General features: G+C 44.2%; 4 protein-coding genes across 4 annotated transcripts; 2 read left to right on the top strand and 2 right to left on the bottom strand.

Moving 5' to 3' along the window:
- Positions 1-91: 91 nt before the first annotated feature.
- IL334_002364 (uncharacterized protein) lies at positions 92-1,487 on the top strand (the record flags this gene model as incomplete). The annotated part of the gene is made up of 5 exons (XM_062934110.1): positions 92-263; positions 343-561; positions 621-906; positions 982-1,129; positions 1,203-1,487. 5 exons carry the CDS (start codon positions 92-94, stop codon positions 1,485-1,487), a joined length of 1,110 nt encoding a protein of 369 aa, XP_062790161.1.
- Positions 1,488-1,684: 197 nt separating this feature from the next.
- IL334_002363 (uncharacterized protein) lies at positions 1,685-2,107 on the bottom strand (the record flags this gene model as incomplete). The annotated part of the gene is made up of 3 exons (XM_062934109.1): positions 1,685-1,823; positions 1,932-2,024; positions 2,088-2,107. The coding sequence occupies 3 exons, from the start codon at positions 2,105-2,107 to the stop codon at positions 1,685-1,687; spliced, it is 252 nt and encodes an 83-aa protein (XP_062790160.1).
- Positions 2,108-2,663: 556 nt separating this feature from the next.
- IL334_002362 (uncharacterized protein) lies at positions 2,664-3,344 on the top strand (the record flags this gene model as incomplete). Its single annotated transcript, XM_062934108.1, has 5 exons — positions 2,664-2,792; positions 2,862-2,884; positions 2,971-3,020; positions 3,135-3,203; positions 3,268-3,344. The coding sequence occupies 5 exons, from the start codon at positions 2,664-2,666 to the stop codon at positions 3,342-3,344; spliced, it is 348 nt and encodes a 115-aa protein (XP_062790159.1).
- A 437-nt stretch (positions 3,345-3,781) lies between these two features.
- On the bottom strand, positions 3,782-12,536 carry IL334_002361 (uncharacterized protein; the record flags this gene model as incomplete). The annotated part of the gene is made up of 11 exons (XM_062934107.1): positions 3,782-3,827; positions 3,934-4,168; positions 4,242-4,407; positions 4,488-4,676; positions 4,743-9,626; positions 9,680-10,328; positions 10,386-10,937; positions 10,998-11,086; positions 11,148-12,281; positions 12,344-12,448; positions 12,507-12,536. 11 exons carry the CDS (start codon positions 12,534-12,536, stop codon positions 3,782-3,784), a joined length of 8,079 nt encoding a protein of 2,692 aa, XP_062790158.1.
- Positions 12,537-12,606: the final 70 nt, after the last annotated feature.

Raw genomic sequence — 12,606 nt, 5'->3', positions numbered from 1 at the left:
CCGTTTTCATTCTTCCTTCCTCATTATCAGGCGTTCATCTCACGAATAAATTGCCCTTCCCATAACAAATAGGCTGAAGGGTCAGGATGTCATGTCTCGTCCTCCTCTTCTCACATCACCTCTTCCAGCCCTTTCACCCCCAATACATCCCTCAAAAGGAAGCCTTAAGGATGAACTAGAGTGGAAAAGGATATTATGGCGTCAACAACCTTTTCCTGATAATCACGTTCCGCCTGACTTCCTGGCTGAATTAGATGACTTGCGTAAGTATATCTATGCCATCTCTCGAGACTTTCCTCCAATCGAATATAGCTGATGTGCTCTTTTGTGGGGTGTCAACAGCGCCTCGACCCGTACCTCAACTTATTCCGCTTCTTTTCGCTGCTCTACCGATCTCCCTTCACCTCTCTGTTATAGCGTTGTTTCTGGCTATCTTCTATGCATTGCTAGAAGGCAATGTCACTCCCGAAGAAGTGATCTGGAAATGTGTCACGTTCGGTCTTGGCGGTTGGGCGATACATAGATGGGGTTGGGGCGTTCATCGACAACATGTCAAAGAAGGTCAGTCGCCTTGTAGTGCGTCAAAGTCTCTTGCAGCTAATTCAAAAACAAAGAAACAGGCTCTATCATACCTGCACCCACCCCTCTTCGAGCATTGATACTTCCTCCTCTCCTACTAAGTCTTCTCAGCCCAGTGCTGGGTACGCTTACATCAGCCACCACGAGCGATAGTATCTGGCCCTTGGCGGGTGGACTAGGTTTTGTTCATCTTCTCCTCGCTGATTTCAGGACAGGAGAAGATCAACGACTTAAGCGGAAAAGAGAAAAAGCACAAAGAATGAATTTGACTCATAAGAGAAGAGGAAGTATCGGTGTGATAGAAATGGAAGAAGGCGAAGAGAAAAGGTTAGCACATCAACTATTGATGAATCCGCACTTTATGTGAGAGGGTTAAAACTGAATATCCCTGACGTGAGATAGCTTGACATCTTCCCTTTCTCTCACTTCCGCTCTTTCAGCTTCAGTAGTGCTCGCTTCCAGACTACCTTCTACCTCTCATGTGTTCTCTTTGGTCCTGCTTGCCGTACTCTTGTTTGCAGGATGGCCACCAATAGCCAAGGGAGTGAGGGTGAGTGTCCTTTCCATTTCGTAGAACCATTACATTAACTTAAAAGTTCATACAATTGACTTCGATCACATAGGAATCAGGTAAAGCCTTCTCTCTGGTGTTGACAACGTCAATGGCCACTTTAGCAATTTCACTCTTCCCCCCTGGACCGAGTCCAACGTCACCAATCTTCACCTTAAAAGGGATTGACGTGATTCCAACAACGCCTACAATCATCTTCCTCATCTCGCTCAGTCTAGTAAATATCATCGGACCGCTGATGCTGATTTACGCTTGGCGATGGAAGACTAGACGAGGTGGTGGTTGGGATATCGCTGTAGTAAAACTTCGAAATCGTGCCAGTAGGCCACCGGGATAACTGTTGATAAAAATATAGAGATATAGATTATATGTACGGTTGCGGAGATGCGGAGATGTGAATTGTGGTAAATGCATTGTGTGTACAACGCCTGATATATGAATATCAAGGCAATAAGAAGGTAGATATATGATCACTGTGATGTTATCAATAAAATGATGTTTGCTTTTCTCTTTCGGGTCTCCCAAAGCGCCAACTTATACCTTGAATCCATAACCTCTCATACAGGCTTTATGAGCTTCTATCAGATCTTTACAAGCGACATCACCTTCTCCAGCATTTGATTTGAGGAAACATTCGTCTCTCTTTGATTTCGTTTCGGGACATGCGCAACATCTAATTTTGTTTATTATTGGGAATGAATCAGCTTGAATGATCATTGTCACACCGAGGTAGCCTGAAGTAGCCAGTGTTTCGCAGTCGAGATATGATGAATCAGCTCACGGTTTTAATCCTTGAGGGTTCAAAGGGTTGACATTGGCATTGGAAGTATCGGGAGTAGCTGATCGAGATGATACAGCCGAAGAGGATGATGAACTGGGTTGATGATTAATCAGCTTTTGCCACTGCACGATATATGAATATGAGAAGACGACATACGATGAACCGAGTAATGACATTGTATCTTGCTGCCCTTGACTGTGTAGATATGGAGAGTCTTGTTCGAGATATTTGAAGGGGAAGTTGCTCTGTGTATATGTTATTTTCGGGTGGTGTAGGTAGGTATATGAGAAATAACCCTGCTATGATGAATGAGCACCTAATAATTACAACTTTCATGAATGAAAACAAATCGAAAGTGTTGGGAAAGCGGTCCAACCCGATGATATCTCCCTATTCTATTCGACACACCCATTTAAGCAATGAGTATTCCTTCGGTCCGATGTTTTTATGATTCCCGATGACGGTGAAACGATTGAATCGAACAGCAATAATAAAATGAGAGAATCAGGGGTGAAAGAGCAAGTCAGATAAGGAATGTTGTTATGATCATCACTCGTTCTTCTTGCTTTGTTACTTTCTGCTGTTCAGTTGTACATAACTGATAGGGGTGATCTTGATCATCCTTTTGCAGGGAATCAGCTTGACGAAGTAAACGATCGAGACGAATCAATCCAACATAAAATAACCGATCAGGACAACCAAGAAATCCCTTATCTACTCAACTGTCTCATAATGTCATTTCGACCATTTCCATCTGCTCTCAAGCAGACATACAGAGGATATGCATCTATACTTAAGACACCTACAGAAGCAAGCGTAGAGTTGCCCTTGAGATTACAGGCCATCAAATTGTACAAAGAGGTGAGTCAGCTCTCTCCACCAGTCATCTTCTCGTCGTGACAATCAGCTGATTTCTTTGGTTATTTGCAGTTGCATCGACTTGGAAGGGATTAGTGAGTACCTCAATCTCAACGTATCCAGATTGAAAGCTGAGAAAGGCTCAATAGAAGCTTTCCAAGCTGATGCAGATATGCGATAGTCCCGACCCAAAGTATGATTTCAACAAAAGACTTCGAAGGGCTTTTGAGAGTGAGTGATTGTTTTGAAGTTATTGTCTATTACTGCATCATCATGTTTATCTTTACCTTCTAATATCTACTGAATAAAGTGCTGACCTCGTCTACGTTCATCCATGTCCATCAGAAAACGCAAAGGTGACGGATCCCACTCAACTGAAAAAACAACTGGAATTAGGCGAACATATAAAGAAGGGTCAGCCTCTTCTCTACTTATCACGTTGAGGACATCATAAGCTGATCTCACTATGATGTTTTAGAGGTCATCGCTCTTATCTCATTGAAGAAATTCAGACATCTTAGAAGGACTTATCATCCTAATGAAGGACCTCGATAAAGCCATGCCATCTCTACCTCTTGGCCCATATTTCCAATTTTCATCAAATTGTATCTCCTATCTCCCTCTTTACTGTTGATTCCATTTCCCCAAGGTTATTTATGTGATTTTTGTGTTCTTTTGTCTACGCATTCGGCCATTCCCCTTTCTCCTTAAATAACGATCTGATAATGCCTTTCTCATTTCATGTAAACTTTCTGTTTTCATTGACCTGGCGAGACTTCCCTTATATAATGTACATGTCCTGTTTTCGCTCTTGTTTGTTCGATGAATTGTGCTTATAGAATTGTGCGGACAGCTTCATTTCATGCAATATTATATATATAATTTAACCTGATTCAACGAAATAGGGTATCATATGCCAGGTATAATGACTTTTGGATTTCACTGTGTTAATCCCCATTCTCCCCAACTAGCGACTGAGCGAGTCATGGTCTTCAATCACGCTTTCTTCTCATATTGGTAGATTTTGCTTTTCCTTCTCTGTATAAATTCGAATGATGTGTGTCAGCGACTATCCGTCAATTTTGGAGAAGTTGCAGTGATATGAGAATGAAGAAGGCATATATCTAGAAAGTAAGATACTCACTGGAAAGTTTGATTTCTCCTTTTTTTACCCTCTTTTCCTCTGATGACTTTCTTACTTTTCCTTTCAGCGAATTTAACAGGGTTGGTAATTGCTAATTTCACTCTATCTTCTCTTCTACCTTCTCTCTTGGTTATAGTCGCTCTTCTCAATTTCTCCCATACGCTTGAGAATGCAGAAGTACCAGCTTTCGTTTGAACGAATTCTCTTATTTGCATTGCTAATTGACGAAGTTCCTCTACGTAACGCAGGCAAAAATGTCAATAAACGAAACCATACTATAGTTTACAGGGAAAAGAGAGTTGACATACCAATTTGTGTATCTTCGGTTTTAGCTAGATCACCACCTTCATCCAATATCCTATATACAGGACTCAAGATATGCATTAAATAGCCTTTACCTTGTTTGGCCGAAAGGGACTCATATACACCAGCGAAGAATCTGAGAATCGATAGGATCGGAGCGGACCATTGTTCCTATACCATCGATCGTATTCAGTATATGCAGTCATTCCGCTGAATAGAGCTGTAACGGGAGTGAGTGAGAGGAAACTCACACTGGCCTGGAAGCTATTAGGTGGCGGTCTATTGACTAAGAGGTGTCTAGCTAAGAAAGACATTCTGGACATCAACCAAGAAAGTGGATTTCGTTTGGTTTCTCCTTCTTCCTCTTCATCGATATCATCTTCTGCGTCTGCTTGAACATCTTCGGCTGTAGGAAGATCACCATTCGTATCTTGGGTGGACTATGCAAGTTGTAAGATCAGCAATGGTCTCGGTGTAGTGCAACGTAAAGAAGAATGGCTACTCACAGCCCAATGTTTAGCGACATTGAACAACACCTTGACAATCTCGTCAGATAATTTCCCATCTACGAATATATATTCTCCATCATCGTTTTTAGATCCGTTAAGGACTAAACAGCCTTTTCTAGCTACATCAAGTAATTCCTCTTCCCCTACAACTCCGAAAGATGAATCGGACGAAGTAAAATAGTTCGCAAGTAATCTAGCAGCGTCATACCTGACCCAAGAATGAGGGAATAGTAAATGAGAAATGATAGATTTCCAAGGTAAGATCGATGTCGAAGATGAGGATTGAAGAACAGCTTTGGAAGTGGCTGATAAAGCTTGATGGGGTAAAGAATGATCCAAAACAATGATTCTGTCAGATGATTCAGCTTTAAGAAGTTGTTCTTCACTCTCCTCAATGACAGGTACGACTTCTTGGATGAGTTGTTCAACCAATTCTTCTCCTTCTCCAGCTTCGGCGAGCAGACCAAAGACGCCCAAAGCAGCAGAAGCGAGTATGACGTTTCCTTCCCTTTTGCCCACCCAGCTCTTGAGCACGTTGATCATCTTGACTCTTCGATCATCTTCTAATCTCTTCCAAAGTAGTTTGAGTAAGGCCCCGGCCATAGCACGACATTTCTCAGAATCATCATTTGCTAAAACGACTACCAAAGCAACGAAGAACATGTCCGCATATTCCTCTATGAGTTCATCAGAAAATTTGATGAAAACAGCATTGAGAACTTCCATTACCGAAACTCTACCTGCTTCATAGGTGTATTCGAGATTTCGAGCAAAGAAAGTCATTTGAGCCTTTAGTCTTCCTTTACCTTGAGGATAATCAAGTAAGAAAGCCATTACTGCTCCTCTACACAGATCTTGCACTTGAGTTGATTGTGAAGTGACCATGATAGATGAAACTCTTTCCATCAAGTCATATATTTCCGGAACAACGAATTTACGTGTAATGATTGATCTGAGGATGGTGAATATAGCACTCTGTCTATCCGGCTCTTCAAGATCTGGTCCAATGACTTCCAACAAGAATCGAAGTTGGTTTTCAGTGACCTCTGAAGTCTTGCAATCTCTCAAGATGACAGCAAGAGTTTTGAGAGCAGTCTGAGATACTTCAGATTCAGCTGTTCCACCGGCATGCTTGATGACTTTGAATATGTTACCGATGAATATAGGAAGAGCAGGTTCGACTTGAGGAACTGGACATCGAACGACAGCTGCTGAAGCCTTGAGAGCGAGATTGAGGACATTCGTGGCGGGTGAATAAAGGGTGTTACCAATAGCATTTACCATTGGACCCAATCGAGACAAGATTGATACATCGTCAAAGTCGAATTTACCTCTCCTGAAAGCTGTAACGAAGAGATCCAATCCAAATACAACGAATTTGTGAGCGTTTTGAGGATAGAAATCCTGGTTACCCTTGTTATCCCGTTTCATTTGAACCCTAAAGCTGTCAGGGGTTTCCGCTGGTTTGGCAGCTTTCGCCTTCGGCTTGAGGTAAGAGGAGTTACCACTGATCAGTGAATAACAAAGAGATAGTATGTCCTCCGGTCCGAGACGAGAATTACTGTTAAGACCTAGCGAGATACGTCGTAATGCTTCGTCGATTTGCTGCATTTGCTTGACCGCTTGAGAGGAGTGCATAACTTCTCGTAGGGGGGCGAGGATAATCGACATCTTGCTTGGTGAGACAAGCTGAGACAGTAATTGGAACGTGTCGAATCCTCTTGAAGTTGCTCCTCGTACTTCTCTCATCTTCGTCTTGAATCCTTCAGCATCAACATCTTTACCACTTTCACCCCAGATTACTTCCGCTGAAACTGACACGGCAAGTTCTACTGCGTTGTCTAAATCGGAGAATCGGTCGGCAGCTTGATTGGTAGCAAGAACAAGAATAGCATGTGTGGTAACTGCAAGCACGTGCTTTTGGGGTCCACGTTGAAGAGCGGTTTCTAACTCCTTGATCACTCTTACTAGCCAGTCTGGTCCTAGATAAACAGCGATCTTGCAGACTGTATCTCTTGCGATGTCTCGAGTATCTTGTTCCTTACTTCGGAGAATCTGAGAAACAGTAGTGACTACTCTTAGGATCTCATCTTGACTGGATGCACGTGGAAGAGCGTGGGCCAGCTTGACAACCGCTAAAGCTAGAGGGATTCGAATATTACTTTCGGTTTCATCTTTGGTGGCGACAAAGCGAGAAAGAGATGGAAGGAGTTTATTGAGTATAACCTCTGTAATACGCTCCGGATTGGTTCCTTCTTGTACAGGTTGCTTAACTTCTGTCTCCGCTTCGTCGTCTTCCAGATCTTCTGCAACTTCTTCCGGGTCAGCGTCTGCAGGTGTTTCCTCATCGATGTCCATGATTTGGGCTTGAGAAGCCGGTTGCGCACTGAGGTCGAAATGGAAGTGGTCGATGATAGAAGATACAACCCTGATATAGATCTTTTGTTGTTGTGATTTTGCCCCACCGAGCTTCGTGAATCTTCCAATCAAACCATAATATCTTGACCATCTAAGTTCTCCAGCCAAGTAGCCGATTGTCTGAACAGATTCGTTCACAAGATGATGATCTGTTACGTCCGTTGATCCCGCTACGATATGTTCTAGAACAGGTAAGAAGATAGTTGACAGAGTCGACTCCTGTATCTTATGTTCAGAAGCGAAGTTTCGAAGTCTGTGGAGCGCTCGAGCTCTTCGATGTACTTGGATGTGAGTGATGTTGGTGAAGAAGGAAGCTTCGTCGTCTCCCTCAGCTAGAAGCGGTTGAAGTTCAGCTAATTCAGGTATACCAGAACAAGTCTTGACGGCGTGAGCAAAGACATGCAGAGCTTCGTTCCTAACGAGTTCCTGCTTTGATCGAAGTGTTTTACGAATTCCTGGCATGATGACATGTTGTAATGTCTCTACATGAGTACCATCGACCGAGTCGCCGACCACAGAGATGAACCGTTGCAAGACAGAAGATGCGCTAGTTCGGATCGATAATTCTTCTGGTTCATGTAAGTAGAAAAGAGAACTTCTCAGGATAGGTAACCAAGCCTTCGTGTTTTCGGGTAATTCTTCATTAGGGCCGTCGTTAAGTTGAGCGTATGCTGTCAAACGTTTATCAAAGTCTGGCTCATCTAACCTTTTGACCGAGTAAGCGTTCAGTTCACCAGTGACCTTGACCGACTCCTCTAAGGTCTTGTCAACTTGTGAGAAGGTTTGCAAAACGTCGAAAAGGGCTCTTCTGGACGAGGGGAAATATAGAATCTGGAAGAGATTGGAGATGAGCTCATAATTTTGAGTGAAGAATCTGCTTGAGGGGTCTTTGAACTCGGGGGAGATGGCATACAGTCGCTGAAGGGTGCTGAGGATGTTGGTCTTGGCTCTTTCGGTGGTTGACCGTTGTCTGAGCATTGGAGCAAGAAGCGAAGCAAGCTCTTGGGCTTGTTGTCCATCTGTGACAATTGCGGCGAGACGGGATAAGATCGCCAGTAGCCGCCGTGTCAGATCGTCATTCGCAGAAGCTTTGAGTGATACTACCAGACCGATAACGTTGTCCAGCAGTTCTCGGATGTTTGGAAGGAGGACATCTTGAGTGAGGCCAGGGGCATCTTCAACCAACAATGAATCAACAATATCGAAGACTCTCAAAATGACAGCTGGTTTGACTTTCACAGCCATCATACATGCAAAGGCCTTTGGTAAAGTCCTTGCATCCTGCTCAACGAGACTACGTGCGAACTCGGGAGCAGTCGCAATGGTAGCAATGAGATCGAGAGTTCCGGATGGAGCTTGAGTGTTTTCGAGTTCCAGTCGGTCCAGTCGAGGAGAAATAATGAATTTGAAGATGGTTGGGAGGTATGGGGTGAAATCAAATTTCACCGAGGATCGGAAGAACTGTACAAGTCGCTTGAGACCAATCGATCTGATGTTTCGTAAAGGAGCAAGACCCTTGTCTGTATCAGCGTTTTGATCTTCCAAATCGTCTTCCATAACGTCATCCTCAGCTACATCTTCTGTTACGACTTTCGCTTGTGAGAGTTTCTTCTGAGCGTTGGCGACTACAGCTATGGCTGTGCTGACCAATCTTGGCCAATGAGGGACTATTTGTGGACCGAGATATCGAATGACATCCGTAAGCATAGTTAAGAAACCGATTTGTTGTCGTCCGACGACTTTGAGATTCTCCAAATCATCACCGAAAGGTTCAAGCATAAGATCAATTAATGTTTTCAGCTCATCTTCCGAGCATCCACTTAAAGTATTTAGGACAGCCTGCTTCTTCGCTGTTTGACCTTGACCCGAACTGGATCTTCCTCGACGAGTCGTGATGATACCGTATAGCAACCGGATAATAACAGGCAAAGCTTCATCTCGGTGAGACGTTTCGATGATCACTATGCGAGTCTTAGCTAAGGCAGACTTCTCCTGCGATTGAACGCCGTAATCCTGTTCGTTGGCGGACAGTCGTAATCTGGCTAATTCGTCTCTGAACTTAGAGTCTTCAAGTAAGGTTATCAGGGAGTCCTGGTAAGGAAGAAGTTTGGGTGATTTGTATGTCATCAAGCACTTCAGAGCGAGACCTTGCAATCTCGGTTCTCCCTTGGAGATTATATCGAGATATAGAGCATAAAGCTGCTCACTGCGGAACGCAGCTTTTGGATTAACGAATTTCGTTAAAAGCTCAAGATACGAAGCAGTACGTTGTTGTCGTTGCTTAGTCGAAAGATGAGTGGACCGAGCTTCATCATCGCTATCTTCGGCTTGACGAGCGACACCGAAGAAGAGGGGAATGAGTACTCGAGAATGTTTTTCAGCTATCGATGGGATGGCAGCGAGAGTTCCAAGAAGTTGAGATTCGTAATTCAACACATCCAACCGATCGTGGGATACTTGAGACTATTCAATAGATCAGTATGCTACCCATAATTATGGTATCAGTTGTAACTCACTGAAACTTCTAGCTGATCCAGCTTATCCTCTTGAGTTACTTGAGTCCAGACTCTGTTGAGAGACTTTCGGGTCTTCTCCAGATTGGGACAATGGAATTCCGCTTCATCTTCTTCCTTTCCGATTCGCTTTGTTTCGCTATCTTCGGACCGGTATTGCGCCCAAGTTGGTTTGGTGACATTCAAATCTAGCATGGTGACTGATTTGGCGGAATCCGTTTTCTGAAGTTGCTCCCAAACAATCTCCCAGACTACTTCACCTTGCTTCTGAGCTACAGTCGAAAGAGCCAGTATAGTTTCCGAATAAATCGGCCGGAAGTTGACTTTGAGTTGTGATACAAGATATGTGATAACGCCTTTAAACAGAATGCTCCATTGCTCTACGGTGGAAGGAGGTAAAGAAGTTACAGCTCTACTCAGACGAGAGATGCTGGTCGTCCGCTCTCTGACGTTTTTGAGAGACATCTCGGATGATTCGATAGCGGCACATAGCGACCAGATACCGCTGGGGGAAGGAACGTGATCTTCAGCTCCAACGGGAGGTGATGATGATGATATGGACGCGAGGATCTGAACAGTGGAGTGTCGAAGTTCCGAATCTGCCGATATAAGATTAGGAAAAAAGAGCTCTAAGAGGTGGTCCTCAGGCAGGCTACTAACGAAATCAGCTTTCTTTCTCCAAGATCGAAAATCATGCAGTTTCACTCACTCCAGTTCTAGCACCCAGTGATCGACCAGTGAAGCAGCGACTGTCATAATCTCCCTATTCCAGCTCCATTTGTCCAGAATCTCTTTCAGCTTTCCAGCATCTACTAAGAGAGATTTTAAATCCTGCTCTACGCCATCTTTAGGGCTATCCAGAATATGCTGAGCAGCCCGAAGCAGACAACCGAGGATATGCCCGTCGTTCCAAGCACCATCTTCCGCCCAGTTCTCTCTGGCGTCTGCCACGCCTTTCCCTTTGGTGTCCTCCAGTACCATGCTGATCAGTCCAGCGACATGAGGTGCGAATTGATCCGCGTCCGAAGGCAAAGCAGGCAATAATCCAAGAACTTGCCCAAGGATTCGTCGGTCCCTCAGATCACTTACGCCACTAACGCGTAGCTGGGTGAGCAATGATAAGATAGCAGAGATAAGTGCTCGTCGCCATCTCCCTCCCTGAACGTTCGACAGTCCACCGGAGAGATACCCAGCAGAAGCGAGATTGTTGAGCAGGACGAGAGTTGAGAGTGGATCAGATGACAAAGACGGAAGTGATGTTCTGAAAGAGACGTATTAGCATTATTGAGGTCAGATAAAGTTCGGCATTTGAGGAACTTACTTTGCGATATGAGAGAGGAGGAACTGTTCGACTCCAGGCCATTTGAGGGCAATGAGAGCATTGGAGAAAGCGAAACATTCTCGGTCGTCCTGTTAAGTGCATCAGTTATACTGAACAAGTGAAGAATCCAACAAATACGATGATGCTCACAAGCTTATTCCATAGGTTGTCTATCAACCCTACACCAGGGCTCAACCAATGTTGAAGTTGTCCTGCCTGTAAACACCCAACAACGCAACCGACTAAAGCTTGTCTCCAAGAATTCCTGATTTCCCTTTCTTCTTCCGTCAAAGCATTCTGAGTGACAGAGGCGTCAGAGGAGAGATGAGGAACGAAGGCTTGGAGACGTTGCATGAGAGGTTTGAGAAGTGATTCCGGGAATCGCTTTCCTTTTCTTGTAAAGAGAAAGGTGGAGAGGACTTTCATGACGGTGGTTGAAGAAGGGAGTGAGATATTAGAAGTAGAGCTTGAGGAGCTTGCTTTGTTGGGAGTGCAGTCAAGACGAGAGATGACAGCTTCTAGAACGGGAATGATGACACTAGAGGAACAATGATGTATCAATGCGGTACTGACCATGTTGACTGTGATTATCTGCTGTTCAGTTGGGTTGGCGATCAACCGATCCAAAAGTATACCATATATTGCTAAGGCTCTGGAATGAAGTTGACCATTTGTTCCTTTAAGACTATGACTCCAAACAGCTTCCATTCCCTCTTGTTGGTCTTCAAGTAAAGCATCCATCAATCTCTGTAATCCTTCCGATCTAGCTTTTCTCACTACACCGACCCAAGCATCTGCTACGCATTTTCTGACATATCGTTTGTTCTCTCTTGGGCGAAGATAGGGCCTAACTTCATTCCACGTCGTTTTCAAGCAATCTTGAGCAACCTCATCGGGTCTAAGTAGCGCAGATGCGAGACTTCGTAAGATGAGAGAGAGGGTGGAATACGTCCTCTCGACTAATTTGGGATCAAGAGCTCGGAGAGCACCAACTCGCAGCAGATGCTTGGAGGTCTCTGGTACCAGAGCTAATGCTTCACCGAGACATGTTTCGAATAGAGCTTGATGCAAATACAGCGCTGAGTCCAAACCTGAATGTGTGTACTCCGGTCCTTCCTGAAGTCTGGAATAGAAGGAGGAGAACGTCTCTTGAATGGAGGCGAGATTGTAAAGCGTGATAGGGAGAGTAGTGGTGAGTGGGATAAGGGTTCGCTGAAGATCTTGATAGGGAGTTGTGAGATCAAGTAGGGATAGACGATCGAGCTCAGCGGTGAGAGGGGTGCTCTATATCGATGGGTTTTCAGCTTGAAACTATAACATTTGATATTGAAAATAGCTAGACGAACCGTTTGTTCTGTATCCTCATCATAATCAGCTTTCTCCCATCCCAGTCCACGTTTCTTCCCTACGTCTATAGAGATGTTCTTTATTTGTTCATTGTATGATGCATACTGTGTGATACAGGTACAGTCAGCTTCAAGTCTGCACGATCCGAAGTCGATCACTCACCTTGAACTTCTTTTGAGGTGGTTCATCCATTTTATTAGGATTTATTCGCTCTGCTCTCCTCTTCTTGTCCCAGATACTCTTTCACCAATATCTGACAAGA

Source organism: Kwoniella shivajii, chromosome 3 (genome assembly GCF_035658355.1).
Source record: "Kwoniella shivajii chromosome 3, complete sequence".
Classification (NCBI taxonomy): Eukaryota; Fungi; Basidiomycota; class Tremellomycetes; order Tremellales; family Cryptococcaceae; genus Kwoniella; species Kwoniella shivajii.
This window is presented reverse-complemented; position numbering and strand designations above follow the sequence as displayed.